The sequence below is a fragment of the Halichoerus grypus genome, chromosome 1, assembly GCF_964656455.1.
Source record: "Halichoerus grypus chromosome 1, mHalGry1.hap1.1, whole genome shotgun sequence".
NCBI lineage: Eukaryota > Metazoa > Chordata > Mammalia > Carnivora > Phocidae > Halichoerus > Halichoerus grypus.
The window spans coordinates 180,909,300-180,927,883 of NC_135712.1; the positions used below are offsets into that span (position 1 = coordinate 180,909,300).

Consider the following 18,584-nt stretch of genomic DNA (forward strand, 5'->3'; position numbering starts at 1 on the left):
CATTCTCTCTATCAGTTTCCTAATTTCTCAGGCCTCCAGGGCGAGACATGAGTTTTGCAGAGGCTCAGAACTTAAGTGCATTGCCAGCTGAGCTATTTCAGAGCCTTTATTATTGTCTGAAAATATTTGTTTAATTGTTAGTCATTTCTTTTCTCCTTACCTCTAGAGCAGTTGTTCCCAACCAGGGACGATTTTGTCCAAGAGACATTGGACAATGTCTGGAGACATTGTGTGGTTGTCACAAGCATGGGGGAGGTGTTACTGGCATCTAGTGGGTAGAGCCCAGGGAGGCTGCTAAACATCCTACAGTGCACAGGACAGCCCCACAAGCGAAGAAGCATCTAGCCACAAATACTAGCACCAAAGCTGAGATACCCTGCTCGAGAACAAGCCTTGCTGATGTATATTACTACCCAGAGCAGTGCTTGCGCTTGGAAAGTGCTCAGTGAATCCCGGTTGAGCAAATGAGTGAAAACAGGTTTCAGAGCTTTCCCACGCTGAGTTCACGCTGTGTTCTAGATTGCATCTTAAGCCCAGACTATTGACTATTGTAGAGTCAGACCCAGGAGGTCACATACCTGATAAATGTCATCCTGTACCCGGAGTGTCCACATAAGCGTGACAGAGCCCGCAGCCCAAGAGGTGGGGATTAATTCCATCCTGATGCCCAGTGAAAATCAAGAGCAAACACCTAGACACTGTTTTTAGCAGCTGCCCATGTTTCTGCAAGTGCAGGGCCGGGAGGTAGCCAAGGAGTGGGGAAGTTCCCCTGGCCTTGCTGCCACACAATGACCTGAACCCAGAAACTCTGGTTTGGTGAATCTAGATGAGGCTTTTCCAGAACAGTGTCTTACCTGGTGGTCAGGCTGATACGGGAAATGCTGAAGCTGGGTGTTTGCATCTCTCAGACCTAGTAGATGGGAAATACTTTAGAACAGAAGTAATACAAAATAGCAGGGAAAGGCGCACACTCAGTCGCAGTGTCTGTGTTTCTACCTTCTGTGTCTCCTCCTTGCTCTGTGACCTTGCGGGGTGGAGTCAGCCATTTACCTTCTCTGAGCCTCGACGTCCTCGTCCATAGAATGGAGTTAGTATGGGAATCTACCTCACAGGCTTGTTATGAAAATGAAGCTAGGGGCACCTGGCTGGCTCAGTCGGTGGAGCCCTCGACTCTTGATCTCTGGGTGATGAGTTCGAGCCCCATGTTGGATGTAGAGATCACTAAAAGAAGAAAAGAAAATAAAAGAAAATGAATTTAAACAGCCCATGTAGGGGCACCTGGGTGGCTCAGTCGGTTAAGTGTCTGCCTTCGGCTCAGGTCATGATCCCAGGGTCCTGGGATCAAGTCCTGCATCGGGCTCCCTGCTCAGCAGGGAGTCTGTTTCTCCCTCTCCCTCTACCCCTCCCCCCTGCTCATGCTCTCTCTTGCTCACTCTCTCAAAGAAGTAAATAAAATCTTTAAAAAAAATAAACAGCCCACGTAAATAAAAGAAAGGGTTTGGAATAGTGCCAGGCACATGGTCACTGGCCATTAGTTATTGTTAACACTTTTTTTTCCTAAGTCAGATTACTCAAGTTACTCAGTTTAGTCTTCAGGAACCTGAATTCTCCCCTTCTTTCTCATTCTCCCCACCCCAGCACATTTTCTTTCTTCCTGTGCTGCTTTTATGCCACCTGCCTCTGTCTCTCATTGTCTCTTTTTTATCCTCCTCTGCCAGTGAACCTGCGAGAGGCATGCAAGAGGCCTACTTTTGTGCAGCTAATGGAACCTGAGAGTCCACCCCAGGTCATAGCAACACGACCCAAAACAAGTGACTTAACCTCCCGGCACTTCAGTTTGGTCATCTACAAAATCTAAATAGCAACACCTCTTACCTCGTAGGGATGTAAGTAGCATGAAAGAACATACTGCCCATGCGCTATATGACATCCAGTGGTTACAGAAGCTAGGAGAATCGTTCATTGATACGGGAAAAAGAGGTTCCCAATGATTGGACATTGGGAGGGTAGGCACCATCTTGAAGCAACTCGAGGGAAAATCACAGCTGACTCGGTGTGGAGACATCTGTGTCAGTCTAGGCCATTCTCTGAACGGGAGTGTCAATAGCTCATATTCAGTCAACACCCAGAGATGATATAAAGGAGCCCTGTTCGGCTGGGGTTGACATCATTTGGGCGAAATATAAAACTCTGTCCACTCAATAGATCCCAAAGTAAGAACGTCCTAGATACGCCCTTCTACCTCTCTCCAGTTCCTCCAGAATCTCTCCTCTGATGAGGAGTCTAATAGCACGCCTTGTTCTCAGAGTGGAAAGCTTGTTTGTTATGTATGAGCCCATCTGGGCCAAGGCTTAAGGAGGTGTTTTGGAACATCCTCACTTTACCTTATGCTATGTCAATGGAAATCATTTGTGAATTTATTTCACAAATTGTTGGCTGTGTCTAGATTCTGAGCAGTTAAGACTTCCCTTCACTCAGCAGATATTTACTTACCACATTCTTACCCTGTGCCAGGCACTGTTCTAGGCCCTGGGGATACGGTGGTGAACAAATCAATCAGGGTCTCTGTCATGAAATTTACATTCTGATGGTGAAAGATAGAGACAGATATAAACAAAAACAAAACAAACAAAAAAAGAAATACTAGCTATGAAGAAAATAAAGCAGCTTGTTAAGAGGGAGAGTATCCAGTCTCCACTGTATTTTGAGGACAGGCCTCTTGGAAACAGTGACATTTGATTTAAGATCTGAAAGATGTAAAAGCACCCAATCATGCCGTGACCTGGGGAAACAGTATTCCAGACTGAACAGCATATGTAAAATTTCAAGGGAGGAACAGGCTTTTATTTTGAGGAAGAAAAGGAAGGCCCGTGTGGCTGGTGTGCTAAGGCAAAGGCAGATGGGTTGGAATTAAAATTAGAGAGGGTTATGTGGACACCGTTGGCAAGGGAAGGAGTTAGATTTTCCCAAGGTTTGCATGAGAAGCCACCTGGCAATTTTAAGCAGGAAAGTGAAGGAATTTCATCTGTGTTTTAGAGATGCTGCTCACATGGCCATGCGGAGATTGGATCCTCACGGGACTCAAAAGCATGAAGCCTGGTTAGAGAGATGGTTTTGCACACATCCAGGCAAGGGACGCTGGGGAATTAGACTCTGGATGGGTCACTCCACAAAAAATCCTGAGGAGTCATTTTTATGAGGCAGAGCCTCTCAAGCTAGGCTTTCAGAAAAGGTCAAAAGGGAACAAGAAAAAAGAAAAAAGCAGCTTGCCTCTTCCTTTACCAAGCTTTCATATTTCCTTGTTCCAAAGAACTACTAAAGCAAAACCAAAGAAGGCTGAGGTTCTGGTCTTTTTCTGTAGTTGTTATTTCCTGTTGCTTTTTAAGCTGACCCTGGTCATTATGAACTGTCCTAAACTGCCCTATCTGGACTTGCCTTTGGGTTTCTTACCAGGTCTGCCTTGTCTCTCCTCTTCTAAATCAGGTAGTGGGATTGGGTGTCTGGGGTGGGGTGTTTTCACACAGACTTGAACCCCACTCTGGGTTACATATCAGGACACTCCATGAAGCCAGAGGTCTGTCATGTGCCCGATTCTCACTTCCCTCTGCTCTTCCTCATTTGACCAGTGACCAGATGGACAAGGTCCTTCCACCAGCACCCAGTGCTTAGTGTCTGAGGACCCATGCTACCAGCTGGGGAGCAAACGCAGGGCAGCCACAGACTGAGGTGGGAGTTTTAATCCAACCTGCACGATTTTAACCTCTGTGTCCCTGGGTTTGAATGTAGGAGGCGGCAGGAAGGGATTCAAGTCTGGGTGGGGGGTAAGTGAAACTTTCCAAAGACATGATTTTTTTAAATATGTTTTCTGTTCCGCATGAGGCGTTGCTGCCCCTGGGAAGGGTCACACCTGAGACTGTTCGGACAGTCTCTGTGGGGTTCGAGTGATTCTGTGGAGCATCATTCCACACACAGACTGGAGAAAGAGTATGGCCCACTATCCTGTGTTTGCTTATGAAAAGAAACATGCACTTCCTTTGAGACTTCTTAAATGAAGTGTCGTGGCCTAACTTGGCAAATTAGTTTCTGTCTGGCATTAGGTGCCTGAAGAGCTCATAGGAAAATACAGACTCTTAAATCTTAAGGCAATTTGTTAATCAAAAGAGAGAGAGGAGAGAGAGAGAAGACACTTTGTAATGAGGTAGTGAAGAATATGGACTCAGGAGCTAGTCTGCCTAAGTTGGAATCCCAGCTCTACCTCTTACTAGCTTTGTGACCTTGGGCAAGTTGCTTGGCCTCTCTGTGCTTCGGTTTCCTTAATGTAAAGTGAAGATGATAGAGCTATTTACTTCATGGCTTTAAATGAGTTGCTACCTATTCAATACATTGAACATGCTCAATAAAATTTGTTGTTTCTATTATATTTTAAGGTGATTCTGTATTTATAGATATAATCATTGTGATCCATGAACAGCTCCCTACAAATATAACTCCTGTTGTTGAAATTAGAAGAGAAAACTTTGGTGGGAGTCATGTTTTAAAATGCCTGGTTTTTTTTCCTTTTGTTGTTACAGTATTTTTTTTTTTTTTTTATAAAAAGAAAAATTCAGCCTGTTGCAAACAACAGCATTTGAATAAGATGGTATCTCCTAGCCAAGTAACCTTGTGCACAGCACTTATGCTCCAGCCTGGAAGTCAGAACCCTGAGTTTTAATCCCAGGCCTCACATTAACTAGCTGTGTGGCTTTGGACACGTCCGTTCCTTCATTGCCCCATATCCCAAGTAAGCAGTGGTTATTAAATGCCTTCTAAGACTCTTTCTATTTGCAAGTTGTAAATTCTAACTACCCCATGTCAGCTAACATGATTTTTCATGCCTGCTTTCGAATGTTTTGTTTTTCCTCTTGCTCCCCACTCACCCAGTCCGTTGAAAATGGTTGCGTGGGAAGGCTCTCCCACAATTTGTCACCATAGAGCGTATGGAATAGCAGGTGTACAGCTAAATGGTTAAGGGCTTGGGCTTTGGGTTTGAGTCCAGTTCTGCCATTTATGAATCTTGTTATGTACAATCTCTGTAACCTCGTTCACCTGTAATATGGGGAGAGGAGACTGCCTACCTCGTGTGGGTATCATGAGGGTTGGATATGCGAATACATGAAAAGTGCTGAGTGCAAGGCTTGGAATACAGAAAGAACTGATTAGTGGTAATATCGGTGTTGTCATTAAAATACTGAACGGGGTGGGGCCAGGGGGGCGCCCGGGTGGCTCGGTCGGTTAAGCGTCTGCCTTCGGCTCAGGTCATGATCCCAGGGTCCTGGGATCGAGTCCCGCATCAGGCTCCCTGATCAGTGGGGACTCTGCCTCTCCCTCTGACCCCCCCATTGTGTGTGCATGCTCTTTCTCTCTCCAGTAAATAAATAAAATCTTTAAAAAATAAAAATAAAATGCCAAACCAGGTGCCAGGCTTACAGAAGGCTTGCAGGAGCTTGTGGTCCCCTCTCTCTTTTTTTTTTTTTTAAAGATTTTATTTATTTATTTGACAGAGAGAGAGACAGTGAGAGAGGGAACACAAGCAGGGGGAGTGAGAGAGGGAGAAGCAGGCTCCCCGCAGAGCGGGGAGCCCGATGTGGGATTCGATCCCAGGACCCTGGGATCATGACCTGAGCCGAAGGCAGTTGCTTAACCGACTGAGCCACCCAGGCGCCCCCCTCTCTCTTTTTCTGTCTGCCCCATCAGCTCTGGAGAATTTTTCTACTCTGTGCTTGTTAACTCTACCTGTCATTTATCTTCTTCAAAATGGGTTAGTAATCTTCATCCCATTAGAAAATTGTTTTTTTTTTTTTTAATAGAATAAATGGAGGATAGGAAGCTTCATTAGCTGTTTGTTAAGCTTCAAGCAAATAAAGGGTATAATAACTGTGCTTTGTGGAAGTGGTTTATTTCACTCTCAGGGGTGTCAGATTGAAAGCTTACCAGGACATTGTTTATGAGGCTCAGAAAGGTTAAGTACCTTCTCCAAGGTAACCCAGCTAGTAAGAGAGAAAATATGATTTCGAGCCCAAGTCTGGCTTTAGAACTCGTGCAAGTGACATCATTTCCCAGGCCTTGGTTTCCTGGTGCTTAAATTGAGGAAAGCCCCCCAAAATGAAACCAAACAAAATGAGGATGCCCCTTTCAGAGGCTTGCTTAGAGGTTGAAATCCTAGATGTTAATGAAGGTCAAGTGTCAAGCACTTGGCCTGGTGCACAGGAGGCCCTCCTTTGACATGGGGTTTTGTCTCTTCCCTGTCCTGTGTGAACTTAAATAGGGGTTTGCTTATTCTCATGACGTGACTCCCAGGAACCTGGCAGATAATAAATTTGGGTGAGGCAGGGACCACAAATCTCATCTAAAGAGGGAGCTGCTGTGCCCCACCCTGGCCCAATGTTGCCATGGAGGAAATCCAGCCCAGTGTTTCCAAATCCTACCATCTCAATTTTTCTTAAGTGGCATCTTCTGATTTCTGAGATCATCAAAACAAAAATTTATTCATAACAAAATACATCAACCACCTTTCAACCTCTGATTTAAGTAAGTGACAAGGGCAGGCCTTTCTATCGCTAGTGGTGGTCAAATCGGTACTCTGGCCTCCCGGAGGAGCCATCCTCCCACAGAGGAAAGGGTTCGGTGAATACAGAGCACGGATGTGCCAACGTGGGCTTAAGACTGTAGCATTTTTTTTTCCCCTCCAGTTCACTTGCACTGCCCTTCTCCAGCTTGTCCTGTATGGTCTCTTATCACTTCACATACTGAGACGTGTGTTCAGTTCTCCCCACCAAATGTCAGCCTTTCTCCTGGCTGTTACATTTGTGGATGGTGCATCCGTGATTATGAGTAGATGACTTTACCATATTAATGACATCATCTGGGGAGTCCGTCCTTTGGAAACCTTTTGTTCTGATTTAGGTGTAGGTACCTGTGATATGTGGGACGCCGGGGTGGCTCAGCTGATGAAGCATCTGACACTTGATTTCAGCTCAGGTCATGATCTCAGGGTCCTGGGATTGAGTTCTGCGTGGGCTCTGCACTCAGTGGGGAGTCTGCTTGAGAGTCGCTCTCTCCCTCTCTCTCTGCCGCGCCCCCCCCAAAAGATACCTGTGGTATCTTAGGAAGACGCTTTTAGTTGCAAGAAGCAGAATCCAACTCAAGTTAGTTTCAGGAAGAAAAAAAAAAGTGGATTTATTAAAGGAACACAAGGGTGTTTCATGGAACGAAAGAGCAAGAATTCACCCAAACCAGTGGAAGTGACTACAAGTGACTAGAAGGACATTAGGAACCGGACAGCAACTCTCTCGAGCTTTCCCTTTCAGGTTGCATGATTTCTCTTGCCTCTTTCCAGCTACTTGTGTCCTTCATTCTCTCTGCAGATGGCTTTCCTTTTTGTCCACACACAGCAGAGGAGAGCTGTCCCTACCCAACTGCTTTCTCATCCTCTCAGCCTCAATTCCAGATTCCCTGGACTGAGGATATGATTGGCTCAGCTTGAATCAGGTGTCTGTTCCCTGGTCCAGTCAGCTGAAACCTGAAGCAGAAGTGGTAGGACCAAGTTGTACAAACATGGCCACCACTGCCTGTGTTTGTCCCGAGATGGGCAGACGCACCAGAAAAACATTTTCTACTTAATTCCCTAGGGTAGAATGAGGTATTGACAAAAGGAAAATCGACGAGTCCGAGCAAAGTACAGTGGAAAGGAAAAAAGATGCTTTTTGAAAATCAGGAAATAAAATAATTTGGATTATGCAACAAGAGAGTAACTTGAAATATTTTATGAGTTTTGACATATTCCTTAATGGACTCATGTTGTGTCAGTTGGTCTTCTGAGCATTATTTTGTCTTATCATAGTACATGTATTTGGGATTTGTTTGTGTGGGTTTTACAAGAGAAGTAAAGTGATTTGAACTGATGCATTTATTTCTTTCTTCCCATAGAATAGAATAGTAGAAAAAAAGATGACTTTTTTGTTGTTGTTCAGTTAGACCTTAATTTAAATCTTGACTTGGCTTTTTTCTTGCTCAGATAACTCTGGATAAATTACTTTAAACTCTGTACCTCAGTTTCATTGTCTGTAAAATGGGGATGTTGTCATATAGATTTTTTGTGGAACTTTAATGAAATAATGTACATACATTGTCCAGCTTAGTACCTGGAACAAACAAATATTCGTTCCCTTTCTCCTTGCCACCAAAAGTGTGTATTTCACCTCAGCTTTGCAGAGTTAAGGACATAATCAGGGGCCATGGGACAAGGTAAAGCTTGCCCACTCACCTCTTCACATTTCCTCAGTGGTTTCAATGGACCAGATCTCCATAATACCATGATCTAACCAACTGAGCTAGTTTTCAGACTTTTAAAGCAGAGTTTAATAAAAAATGTAAATGCAATAATTAGTATTTTTCATACGGAAAACATTGCTTATCCCACTCTGAGCCTCAGTTTCCCCATCTGTTAAATTGGAGATAGTGTCAGCAGTCCCACATGGTGACCATGCAGCTCAGAGACGATATCTATAAAACACCTGGAACAATTAGAAGTCTATAGCTGGTGCTTCATAATGGAGTGATTTTCTTTTTAAATTGGGTTTAGATATATCTGAGTTTCCAGGTCTTATAGTTTAATACAGCAGCTGAGAGAGAAAATGCTGCCCATCCTTTTTCAAAGTGACCCAGAAGTTCCTCATCCATGGGCAAAGTTGGGTATGCATTGTTCACCATGACTTTGCTTAGAATAGCAAAGGACTGGAGGCCATCTCAGTGTCTCTCAGCAGGCGACTCATTAAATTATTACATGTCCACACAATTATTTGTTACTCTAGAACCTTTAAAAAGAATGCAGTTGGTCTATATGTGTTGACATTGGAAAGATCACCAAGAAATAGCTTAGTTCCACTTGAGTTGGGAAGAAAAAAAAAAAAAAAATATATATATATATATATACACACACATATATATGTATATATATCATGTATGTGTGTTTATATATACATATAGCATCACAGTACACACACCCCATGAACACAGAGTCATATATAAAATTTCTGGATCATTATATACACACAAACACACACACAAATATTAACAATACTTCATTTGCAAAACAATATGTCCAATAACATTGCAAAGCAAACCATTTAATATGAAATTCTTTGAAAATATGTACACATATATATCTGAACATATATGTAAAAACAGTTTGAGCTGATTCTCCTCAAACTGACAAAGTGGTGATTTCTGCAGATAAAATGATTTGGAGCATGAGTTAATTAAGGGGGCTCTTTGTATTCTGTGCATTGTTTAAATATTTTACAGGGGGGCCTGGCTGGCTCTGTCTGTAGAGCGTGTGACTCTTGATCTTGGGGTCATGAGTTCAAGCCCCACATTGGGTGTGGAGCCTACTTAAAAAATAAAATGAAATAAAATAAAAAATAAGTAAATAAATAAATATTTTACAAAGAATATTTCCCAGTATTGCCGTTATAAGTGGTAAAAAAGTAAAAATAATTGGAAATTTATACTGACGTGTACTGTTCTTAACTATATATCTTAACTGTTCTTAATTACAGTAGTGATGTTCTATAAAGAGGACAGACATTTCAAAGATGGAGACTTTCAATTTTAACTCTAATGTCATAGTTTTCCTTTATAATTATGAATGTATTATATTTATTTAAATACATCAATGAATATACGCATTTTCATTTGAAAAATTCAATATTGATCCAATGAAAAATATAGTAGTTTCCTCTGGGAAGGAAACCAGCTTTTCATAGTATAATCTTGTGTGCACTATTACAGACATAATTTTTTCAACATATTGAGCTGTCTTTGCTTTTCATTCTTTTCTTCTTTTAAATCCAAGAGCAAATTAATTCATTGATTGATGAATTCAAGAGCTAATGCCAAAGAGTAAGTCTGTTTATGATCAAGGCTGTTGAGTAACTCAACTGAAGCCATTTTTAGGCTGAACACATCGCATGTAAACTAAACTATAAATCAAGTTCAAGGGTCTGCTTGCCCGTGCTAGCCGTGATGCCACTCTTGCTTTCTTGTCCCCACAGATGACAGAAGGCAGACACTGCCAGGTACACCTCCTGGATGATCGGAGGCTGGAGCTGCTGGTTCAGGTGGGTGTTGCCCAGACAGAGACAGCCTGTACTGCTTCCCTCTGTGAGCCTCCAGGCCTGTGGTCAGGCCACTCGCTTATATGTGCCAACGACTTGGGATTGTTTGAGGGGCAAAAGAACAGCTTCGAAGTCCGACAACTTGGTCTACGTGTAAGAGTAGTTATAGTCTGGGGACATGGATTTGAGACCCTTGGGTTCCAATCTCAGTTATGACACTCAGTAGCTGTGTGACCCCCAGGAAGTGACTTTACTTCTCTGAACCTCTTGTTGGTGAGCTGGACACCATCATGTTTCCCTGAACGGGTTATTGTGAGCTGCAAATCTGCATCCTGCCACTTTCTTGCTACATGACATTGTCCAAGTTAAATACCCAGCATCATCAGCTGTGAACTGGGATGGAGAAGGCTTAGTTTTCCTCGTAGAATTGTGGCTAAAATCAAGCTAGCTTATATATGTGAATAAAATCCTTTTGTAAACTATACGGAGTGTTATGAGTGGTGGTATTTTAATTGTTGATCCTTTTCTCTTTATTTACCCAACACTGTGGACCAAGGATCTTAAAAAATTGTGGAAATCCCCTCTGACAGCCACAACTATAGCTACAGCTAGAACTCTCTCCTTTGACCAAACCTAAAGTCTTCTGAGGCTCCTTTCTCACCCACTATGCACAGGCTTCAATTAGAATGAAAATAGCACAGTCAACACTGTTTCACCAGAGTAGACCTCTTAGTCCAGATTTCCGCCTGTTTCTTTCTTTCTTCTTTTCTTTTAAATCATGACCATCCTTCTTCCCCAACAGCAAACATCCAACTCTCAAATCACCATAATGAGCCCTAAATTGTTTGGCTCTAAGTTCAAAAAGAGCCCATGCAAATGCCCTCCTGCATATCCCCCTTTCCTTCCTGAGTCCCTGTAAATCAGGTGTCCACTGTCACTCTGGATGTTCCCCCTGATTCCAAACCATGCTCCTTGCCACCCATCTGGTGCTTCTCAAAAGCTCATAGATTAGATCCTTCTTCTAACTAAGTACTTAGTAAACACTGGTGATGATCATCTATACAATGGGTAAAATCACTCTAGTTCTAGAGAGAAATGAAAGGCTTAGGTTTTGGAATCAGACAGAACTGGGTTCAATTCCCTGCCCTTATTGACTGGAACATCAAGCCAGGTGTTTAGTTTCTTTTAACTTTGGTCCCCTCATCTCTAAAATGGCAATAAGAACCCCTATCTCATAGGCTCATTGTAAGGATGAAATGAGACAATGGTTAGAAAGAATTCAGCACAGTAAATGGTAACCAGGAGTAGAGTAGTAGTTTTATCTGTGACCCCACAGCCTTGGGTCTTCAGACTCTTCAACTGGTCCTCACCGAGCAAAGTTATTCCTACAATCCAGGAGGTGAGATGTTTGATATTCTTGGTCTTGGTCACTAGCACCATACTACATATAAAAGAGTATTTTTCCAAAGTATCATTGCATTAGTAAACATACTGTTCCCTAGAGGAAAAAGTAAGGTACTGGACTGAATTGCAAAATACATGAAAATGATGATCTCATTGGGGTTCCTATTACAATTTCTTCCCCTTCCCAATCTCTTGGAAAATGTATAGTCAATTAACATAAACAGCAAAAGGGGGGCGGATGTATTTAAAAACAAACAGGGGTAAGGGCGCCTGGTTGGCTCAGTTGGTTAAGCGTCTGCCTTCGGCTCAGGTCGTGATCCCAGGGTCCTGGGATCGAGCCCCGCATCGGGCTCCCTGCTCCGCGGGAAGCCTGCTTCTCCCTCTCCCACTCCCCCTGCTTGTGTTCCCTCTCTCGCTGTGTCTTTCTCTGTCAAATGACTAAATAAAATCTTAAAAAACTTTAAAAACAAACAAACAAAAGCTGCTCTAAACTATTTGGGGCAGAGAAGGGTTGTAGCTTCTGATCACATTTTTTTATTTTTTTATTGTTATGTTAATCACCATACATTACATCATTAGTTTCTGATGTAGCATTCCATGATTCATTGTGCATAACACCCAGTGCTCTATTCAGTACGTGCCCTCTTTAATACCCATCACCAGGCTAACCCATCCCCCCACCCCCCACCCCTCTAGAACCCTCAGTTTGTTTTTCAGAGTCCATCATCTCTCATGGTTCATCTCCCCCTCCGATTTCCCCCTCTTCATTCTTCCCCTCCTGCTATCTTCTTTTTTTTTTCCTTCTTAACATATATTGCATTATTTGTCTCAGAGGTACAGATCTGTGATTCAACAGTCTTGCACAATTCACATAGCACATACCCTCCCCAATGTCCATCACACAGCCACCCCATACCTCCCACCCCCCACCACTCCAGCAACCCTCAGTTTGTTTCCTGAGATTAAGAATTCCTCATATCAGTGAGGTCATATGATACATGTCTTTCTCTGATTGACTTATTTTGCTCAGCATAACACCCTCCAGTTCCATCCACATCGTTGCAAATGGCAAGATCTCATTCCTTTTGATGGCTGCATAATATTCCATTGTATGTATATCACATTTTATTTTAACAGCCCAAACTTTTATCAAGAGAATTGCTGGACCTTGTGGCTTCACATTTCAACCTGAAAGAAAAGGAGTACTTTGGAATAACATTTACAGACGACATGTGAGTGTTTTAATCATTTTCATTTGTTTACCTTTTGTGGGGACTCCCTGCTCACTGTCATTCACAATCTGCAGAAAAAGACATAAATGCTCCAAGAATTAGAATATGTCCTGCTTAGTTAAAGATTATCTAATACAAGATTTCTCTCCTCGGACTATTGCAAAGGGAGAAGAAAGGGAATACTGATCATTTTTAAACATCAAAATATTGTCCTAATGTTTTAGAAATTTGTTATAATGAGGTTGTTATTCTTGGGAGTCTATCTGCACATTTTTTATACTGTAGTTATGTATCAGTGATAGAAATACTCGGTCGTCATTCACTAATATATTGAAACAAGAATTAATGTTTTGAGTGGTTGGCGGCAAGACAGTTTAAAGGCAAATGTATGGCCCCCCTGGAAAATATGTTTATAGTTTTAATACAGAATGAATTTTTCCACTTCTCCCTAGGTCATTTTATGTTACCTCTTTACTATCTTTTTTTTCTTCTACTTACATTTTTTATGCTAACTTGGACATGGTATATATTTATCAATGATTTAAATGCTTTCTAAAATGAAGCATGTGTATAACAATAAAATCATAAGAAGTTAAAACTCCATGTAAAAAAATGTGTTTGGTCTTACCAGTTCTTTCCTGTGTGTGTGTGTGTGTGTGTGTGTGTGTTTGTGTGTGTGTGTGTTATGACAGTCCAATTTGCCTATGTTATTTGCAACCTGGTAGATTATCAGAGGAATTTTTCCCCTTTGTGGGGATAATATCCAAAGAGTTCTTCAAATATTAAAATTCAAGAAAATGCATTCCAGACACAAAATATATTGGCCAACTGCCCAGCATTCTTTCTATAACTCTCCCAGTGTAAATGTTTTTTCAGTTCTTTAGTTTAACCAGGAGAAAATAATCTCAAGAAGGGGTTAATTTTTTTTAACACCTTGCTTCTGATTATTTCTAGCCTGAGTGGGCCACAAGCCTAGGACCCCCCCACCCCCACCCCACCCCACCCCTGGCTCAGGATATGGGCAGGGCAAAACCAGGCAACCACTTGTCAGCAGACAGAAAAACCTGAAAACTTTGATCCCAGACCCAAGATGCTTCCTGAATCGGAAGTACACTAGACAAAAAGTATGCTAGACATCACCCACCTCACTCTGATTCACAAAATTATCAGTTCACCCAACTATTTGAGACCCTATATGATCAGTCCTCTGCTGGATGAAATAGGAAATGCAGACATCCATTGACCACATGCTCTTAGCTGGAAAGACAAGGCTAGTTCATGTAAATTAGTGATTAAACACACACACACAGGTTGAAAGTGATTGTGCATGCAATAATTGCAAACAATATAAGACATGAAACCTAAAAGCTATGTGGTTGAACTGTAAGTGCTATAAAGACGGTAATTTAGAGAGGTCACATAGAATAGAGGCAAAAAGCATGAATATTAATTTATTCATTCAAATATTTCTTGAGTGCTCACCAAATGCCAGGCATTGTTCTAGGTCCTAGAGATTTAGCTGTGCACAGCAGAGACAAGGTTCTTGTTTTCACGGAGCTTATATTGCAATGGTATGGTCTAGCAGAACAAGTAAACAAATAGATAAATGAGAAATTACTTGAAATGGTAAGTGCTTAGAAGAACATCATCATGGCCATGATGAAGAAAAGTTGGGGGGCAGTGTTAGATAGGGTGGACGAGGAAGGCTTCTAAGAGGAGACATGTAATAAAAAGCAAGACCCAGTTCTGCAAAAGTAGAGGGACACATTCCAGACAAAAGCCAGGGCGAAAGCCTTGAGGCGAGACGGAGCTTGACTTTGGGTTTTTTTATTTTGTATTTTTTAGAAAGAAAAAAAAAAGATCCAATATGACTGGAATGTAGAGAGTAAGAAGGAAAGTGGTGCAAGTTAAGGGTTCAGAGGGAGGCAGGGAGTGGATATTACAGAATTGTGGTAGCTATGAGATTTTAGACCAGTTACTTAACATCTCTGACACTCCAGTGTTCTCTTTGGTACTTTGGGCATAATAATGGTACTTATATATAATAAGGACTACATAAGACACATGTAATAGGTTGCTAGGATTATGTACTGCCAAGTCAGGTAAGGTATGCCCAGCTCATAGCACAGGCACACACTGAAAGGAAGCTATCATGCTGTTGTTGGTACGGTAGTAAGTTCAGTGTCCAGAAGGGGGCTGAAGGATGACTAGAGTGAAATTCACTCGAGAGGATAACTACAAATGGACAAGGCAGGGCAGGTAGACTTTAGGTGGAAGGGAGAGGAATGGAAGATGACATCCCAGGGAAGACTCATTTTGTGGCCCCGTGTGTGAGCATGGAGATGGATATGGTGCATTTGCCCAGTGGTGAGGAGCCTGGCCTGATGGTGGGGCAAGATGTAAGAGGGACAAGATCATAGGTGAGTCCTGTGTGCCACATAGATGGGAAAGGTACCCCCCCCCCCCAGGCCACTGTAGAATGTTTGCACGGGAATTACATGATTTATGACTGGTGTTGCAAGTTCCCCAGGCTACAAGGTTCATGATGGGCTGGAAAAGGGGTTCCTGGCCATGTGGATGGCTTCTGGGAAAACTCCCAGTTCAGGTGAGCATAATCAAACAGTGCGTAAATCAGTCGTTCAGCTGTAAGTTCTTCTCTTCAGAAAGAAAAGGAATGATATGAATGACTTCCTTTAATGTCTTGAGCCACCTTCCCCCCCTCTTCTGCTCTGGGATTTCTTTCTAAATCCTCTACTGGGAGAAGAATGTCTCACTCAAGCGTCTCCTCCAGCTATCTTGTTTGGCGACAGTGGTTGATGGTTATAGTCTTTCCAAGAAGCCTGGCTCCAAACTGTCCTCTGTGTACTCCCCTGCAAGTGACAGCAGAGTCTATTTTTGAATTATGACCAGTTTGAAAGGTGTCTTCTGGCTGTAGCTGTGTTTATTTTCAGAAGAAGTAGGAGCTGGGCTTTGGGAGGGGAGAGGGAGGATCTGGCCATTTCCACCTTTCTGGGGAACAGGTCTGGAAAATTGCTTCTGTCTAAGGGTGTCTCCTTGGAATGTCTTGGTCACAAGCCTAGCTCTTTTTCTTTGTCTGGTAAATATTTTTGGAAAGTATTTTCTTTCAGCACTCCCTTTCTCCCGCCCCCCATAAAACCACTGAGTCGGATCCCTCCCAGGATGCTGTCTGAATTGAATTTCCAACTTAGATGCCACATCAGCCGTCTGCCTTTGGTGAACTTCTCTCAACAGAGTAAGGCAAAGCTGAGGGGGACATTTTGTCAAGGAAACTAGCTATTGTCAATGCCCCCATACACAGGCCAAGAAGAGAAATAGAAAAAATGAATTGCACCATTACATAAGAAAAGTAGTGATGGTGCCCAACAAAAATAAATCCATGTTCCTGTTGGAGGGTGGGGTAGAGTTCCTTGAGATTACGCTTGGAAGTACCTCCTGGTGATCTGTGTGCAGAGGCAGTTTTTTACCTCCAGAGGGCAGTCTCGCCCTCCGGAGGCAGCAGCCCTGAAGTTCACCAAAATGGTTCCCGTCCCCTTAAACCCACTTCATTTTTTTTTAAATTCCCTTGTTTTGAAAGGCTTTGCTGAATAAGCTTTGTTTATGAAGAAATAACAGTTTTCACAACACAATGGTGACTTTTGATCACCATCCCATTCGCTGGGTGTGAGCTGATGGGATTTTTGACTGATACGATTCTAAGGCAAAAAAAAGCTTGCTAATTTAGGGTTGAGCTGCAAGCTTGATAGAGGTGACTGTGTAGCATCAGCTGTCTTTTTTTGAGATATTGATTAGATCTAGTATATTTGCTGATGGAAAAACCTGAGAAAAGCAGGTTATAAGCAATAAGTGCTTTTGATCTCATTTTACTATAAAACAACGTGTTAACCTTATTTATATCTCAGTGATAGAATTACGGGTAATTTTCAATTTTTTGTTCTTTTAATTTTATCTTGTTGGTGAGATTATGGATGGTTTTTTTTAAGTTTATTATTATTATTTTAGCAATCTCTACACCTAATGTGGGGTTCGAACTCATGACCACAAGATCAAGAGTCACGTGCTCTTCCAACTGAGCCCCTGGGTGGATTTTTAAAATCTAATTTCTAATTTATCCTTTTTAAAAAATAATTTTTGTGGTACATATACATGAATGTCTTTTTATAAAAAAAACATTTAATATCATAATTGAAGCCAGTCCCTTTTGATTACCTCCCCACTCCAAATGTTGCAGTTTGCTCTATACCTCTCCAAAACTGTAAGAATTTCATCCATATATAACAGTGTTTTCAGTGCGCTTCTTTGGTTAATATAATTGATTTATGCAGTATATGTTATTATACAACTTGTTTTATTCATTCTTGGACATCATTCCATGCAAGTTCATGTAAATATACATTGTGCTCTTGTAATAATGCCATATCTTTCCTATATAAAAGCAAGAAGAACAATTCCAAATTAGCCTCATTTTCCCTAAGAAACTGTTAAGACCTGATACTATACACTATTTTAGGTACTTTAAGACACATATTTGGACATGTCTGAAATTGGCATATGTCTTTAAATCAGCGATTCTAAACTGGATGAAATACAGTGGAAGAGTCCCTTACCTTCTAGCCCCCTATCTTTATATATGTATTTTTAAACAAACAGTGTTTCTAAGAACGTCCCCTTATATCACTTATATCAGCTTATTTATCTTTATAATATTCCTCCTAGGAAAGCTAGCGACAATTACCGGAAGCCTCATCTTATAACTGCAGAAACAAAGACACACTTCTTCCAGTGTTGAGACTAATAAGTGACAGAGATCAGCGAAAAGTTATAAAAGCTGATTCAACTTTCTAGTCTCCTATATACCAAAGTCCTGTAGTGCAAGTCCTGGGCTCAAATCTTGGCTCTGCCAATTTTTTTGCAAGCTTGTTGTAAAATACACCTTAATACATAAAAACTTCCAGCTCGGTGGGCACAGAGTAGCTGTTACCATTATGAGTAGCTGTTACTATTAATGATTATTATTACTATTACTCTTGTAATTGTTTATGTCCACTTTTCCTATCTACTTATAATGAATGCAGCTTAGAGCTTTCTGAGTTTTTTTAATTATTTATTCAAAGACCAAAAAGGGTTGGAAAATATCTTCTGGCCCATTATAGGTTTTGTTATAATTTGACATCCCACCACTATTTGCATGTTTTTAAGCTTTATATAAGCAAGCAAAATGGAGTCTATGCCTTCTGGGAATATGCAGTCTTTAACGCATCAACTGGTGGACAGCCCTTGGAAGAGACCTGGAAACAATTCCAAGCCACAGTGTCATCCTTTGGGTCCCTCCGAGGTCAAAATTTAAGGAAAACTGTTTATATTCATGAATTTTACTGAGGCTCTTGAGTAAATAAACAAATACATGCTCAAATATTAGAAGTCCATAATTTAGAAACAGCACTCAGAGAATATGTAACCCGTACTTTTTAGAAAGCTGTATTACTGTTCTTTGTGTCTGTCTGATTTCGTGAAACCAGGATTTTTCCCCTTCTTGACTATCTAAAATATTTCAGATACCACACTTAATAAGAATTTAAAGATTAATATATTAAGTTTCACCTAGTTTTTTACCTCCAAAGGTACCAGATGGTATCAGTTTCTTGTTTATCCTCTCAGAGATATTTTATTTATGTGTGTGTGTGTGTGTGTATTTTTAAATTTTAAAATGACTATATACTGTACTCACGGTTATGCCCCTTGTTTTTCCATTTAACGTCATGTCTTAGAAATTGCT

At 41.5% G+C, this 18,584-nt stretch overlaps 1 protein-coding gene across 3 annotated transcripts in view; it reads left to right on the plus strand.

Moving 5' to 3' along the window:
- Positions 1 to 18,584, plus strand: part of FRMD4B (FERM domain containing 4B) — a 323,175-nt gene that overhangs the window by 193,084 nt on the left and 111,507 nt on the right. For all 3 annotated transcript variants that reach the window (XM_078076109.1, XM_078076102.1, XM_078076107.1), the window contains 2 exons: positions 10,092 to 10,157; positions 12,696 to 12,790. In XM_078076109.1, coding sequence (XP_077932235.1) covers positions 10,092 to 10,157; positions 12,696 to 12,790 — 161 coding nt within the window. The remainder of the gene's footprint in view (positions 1 to 10,091; positions 10,158 to 12,695; positions 12,791 to 18,584) is intronic.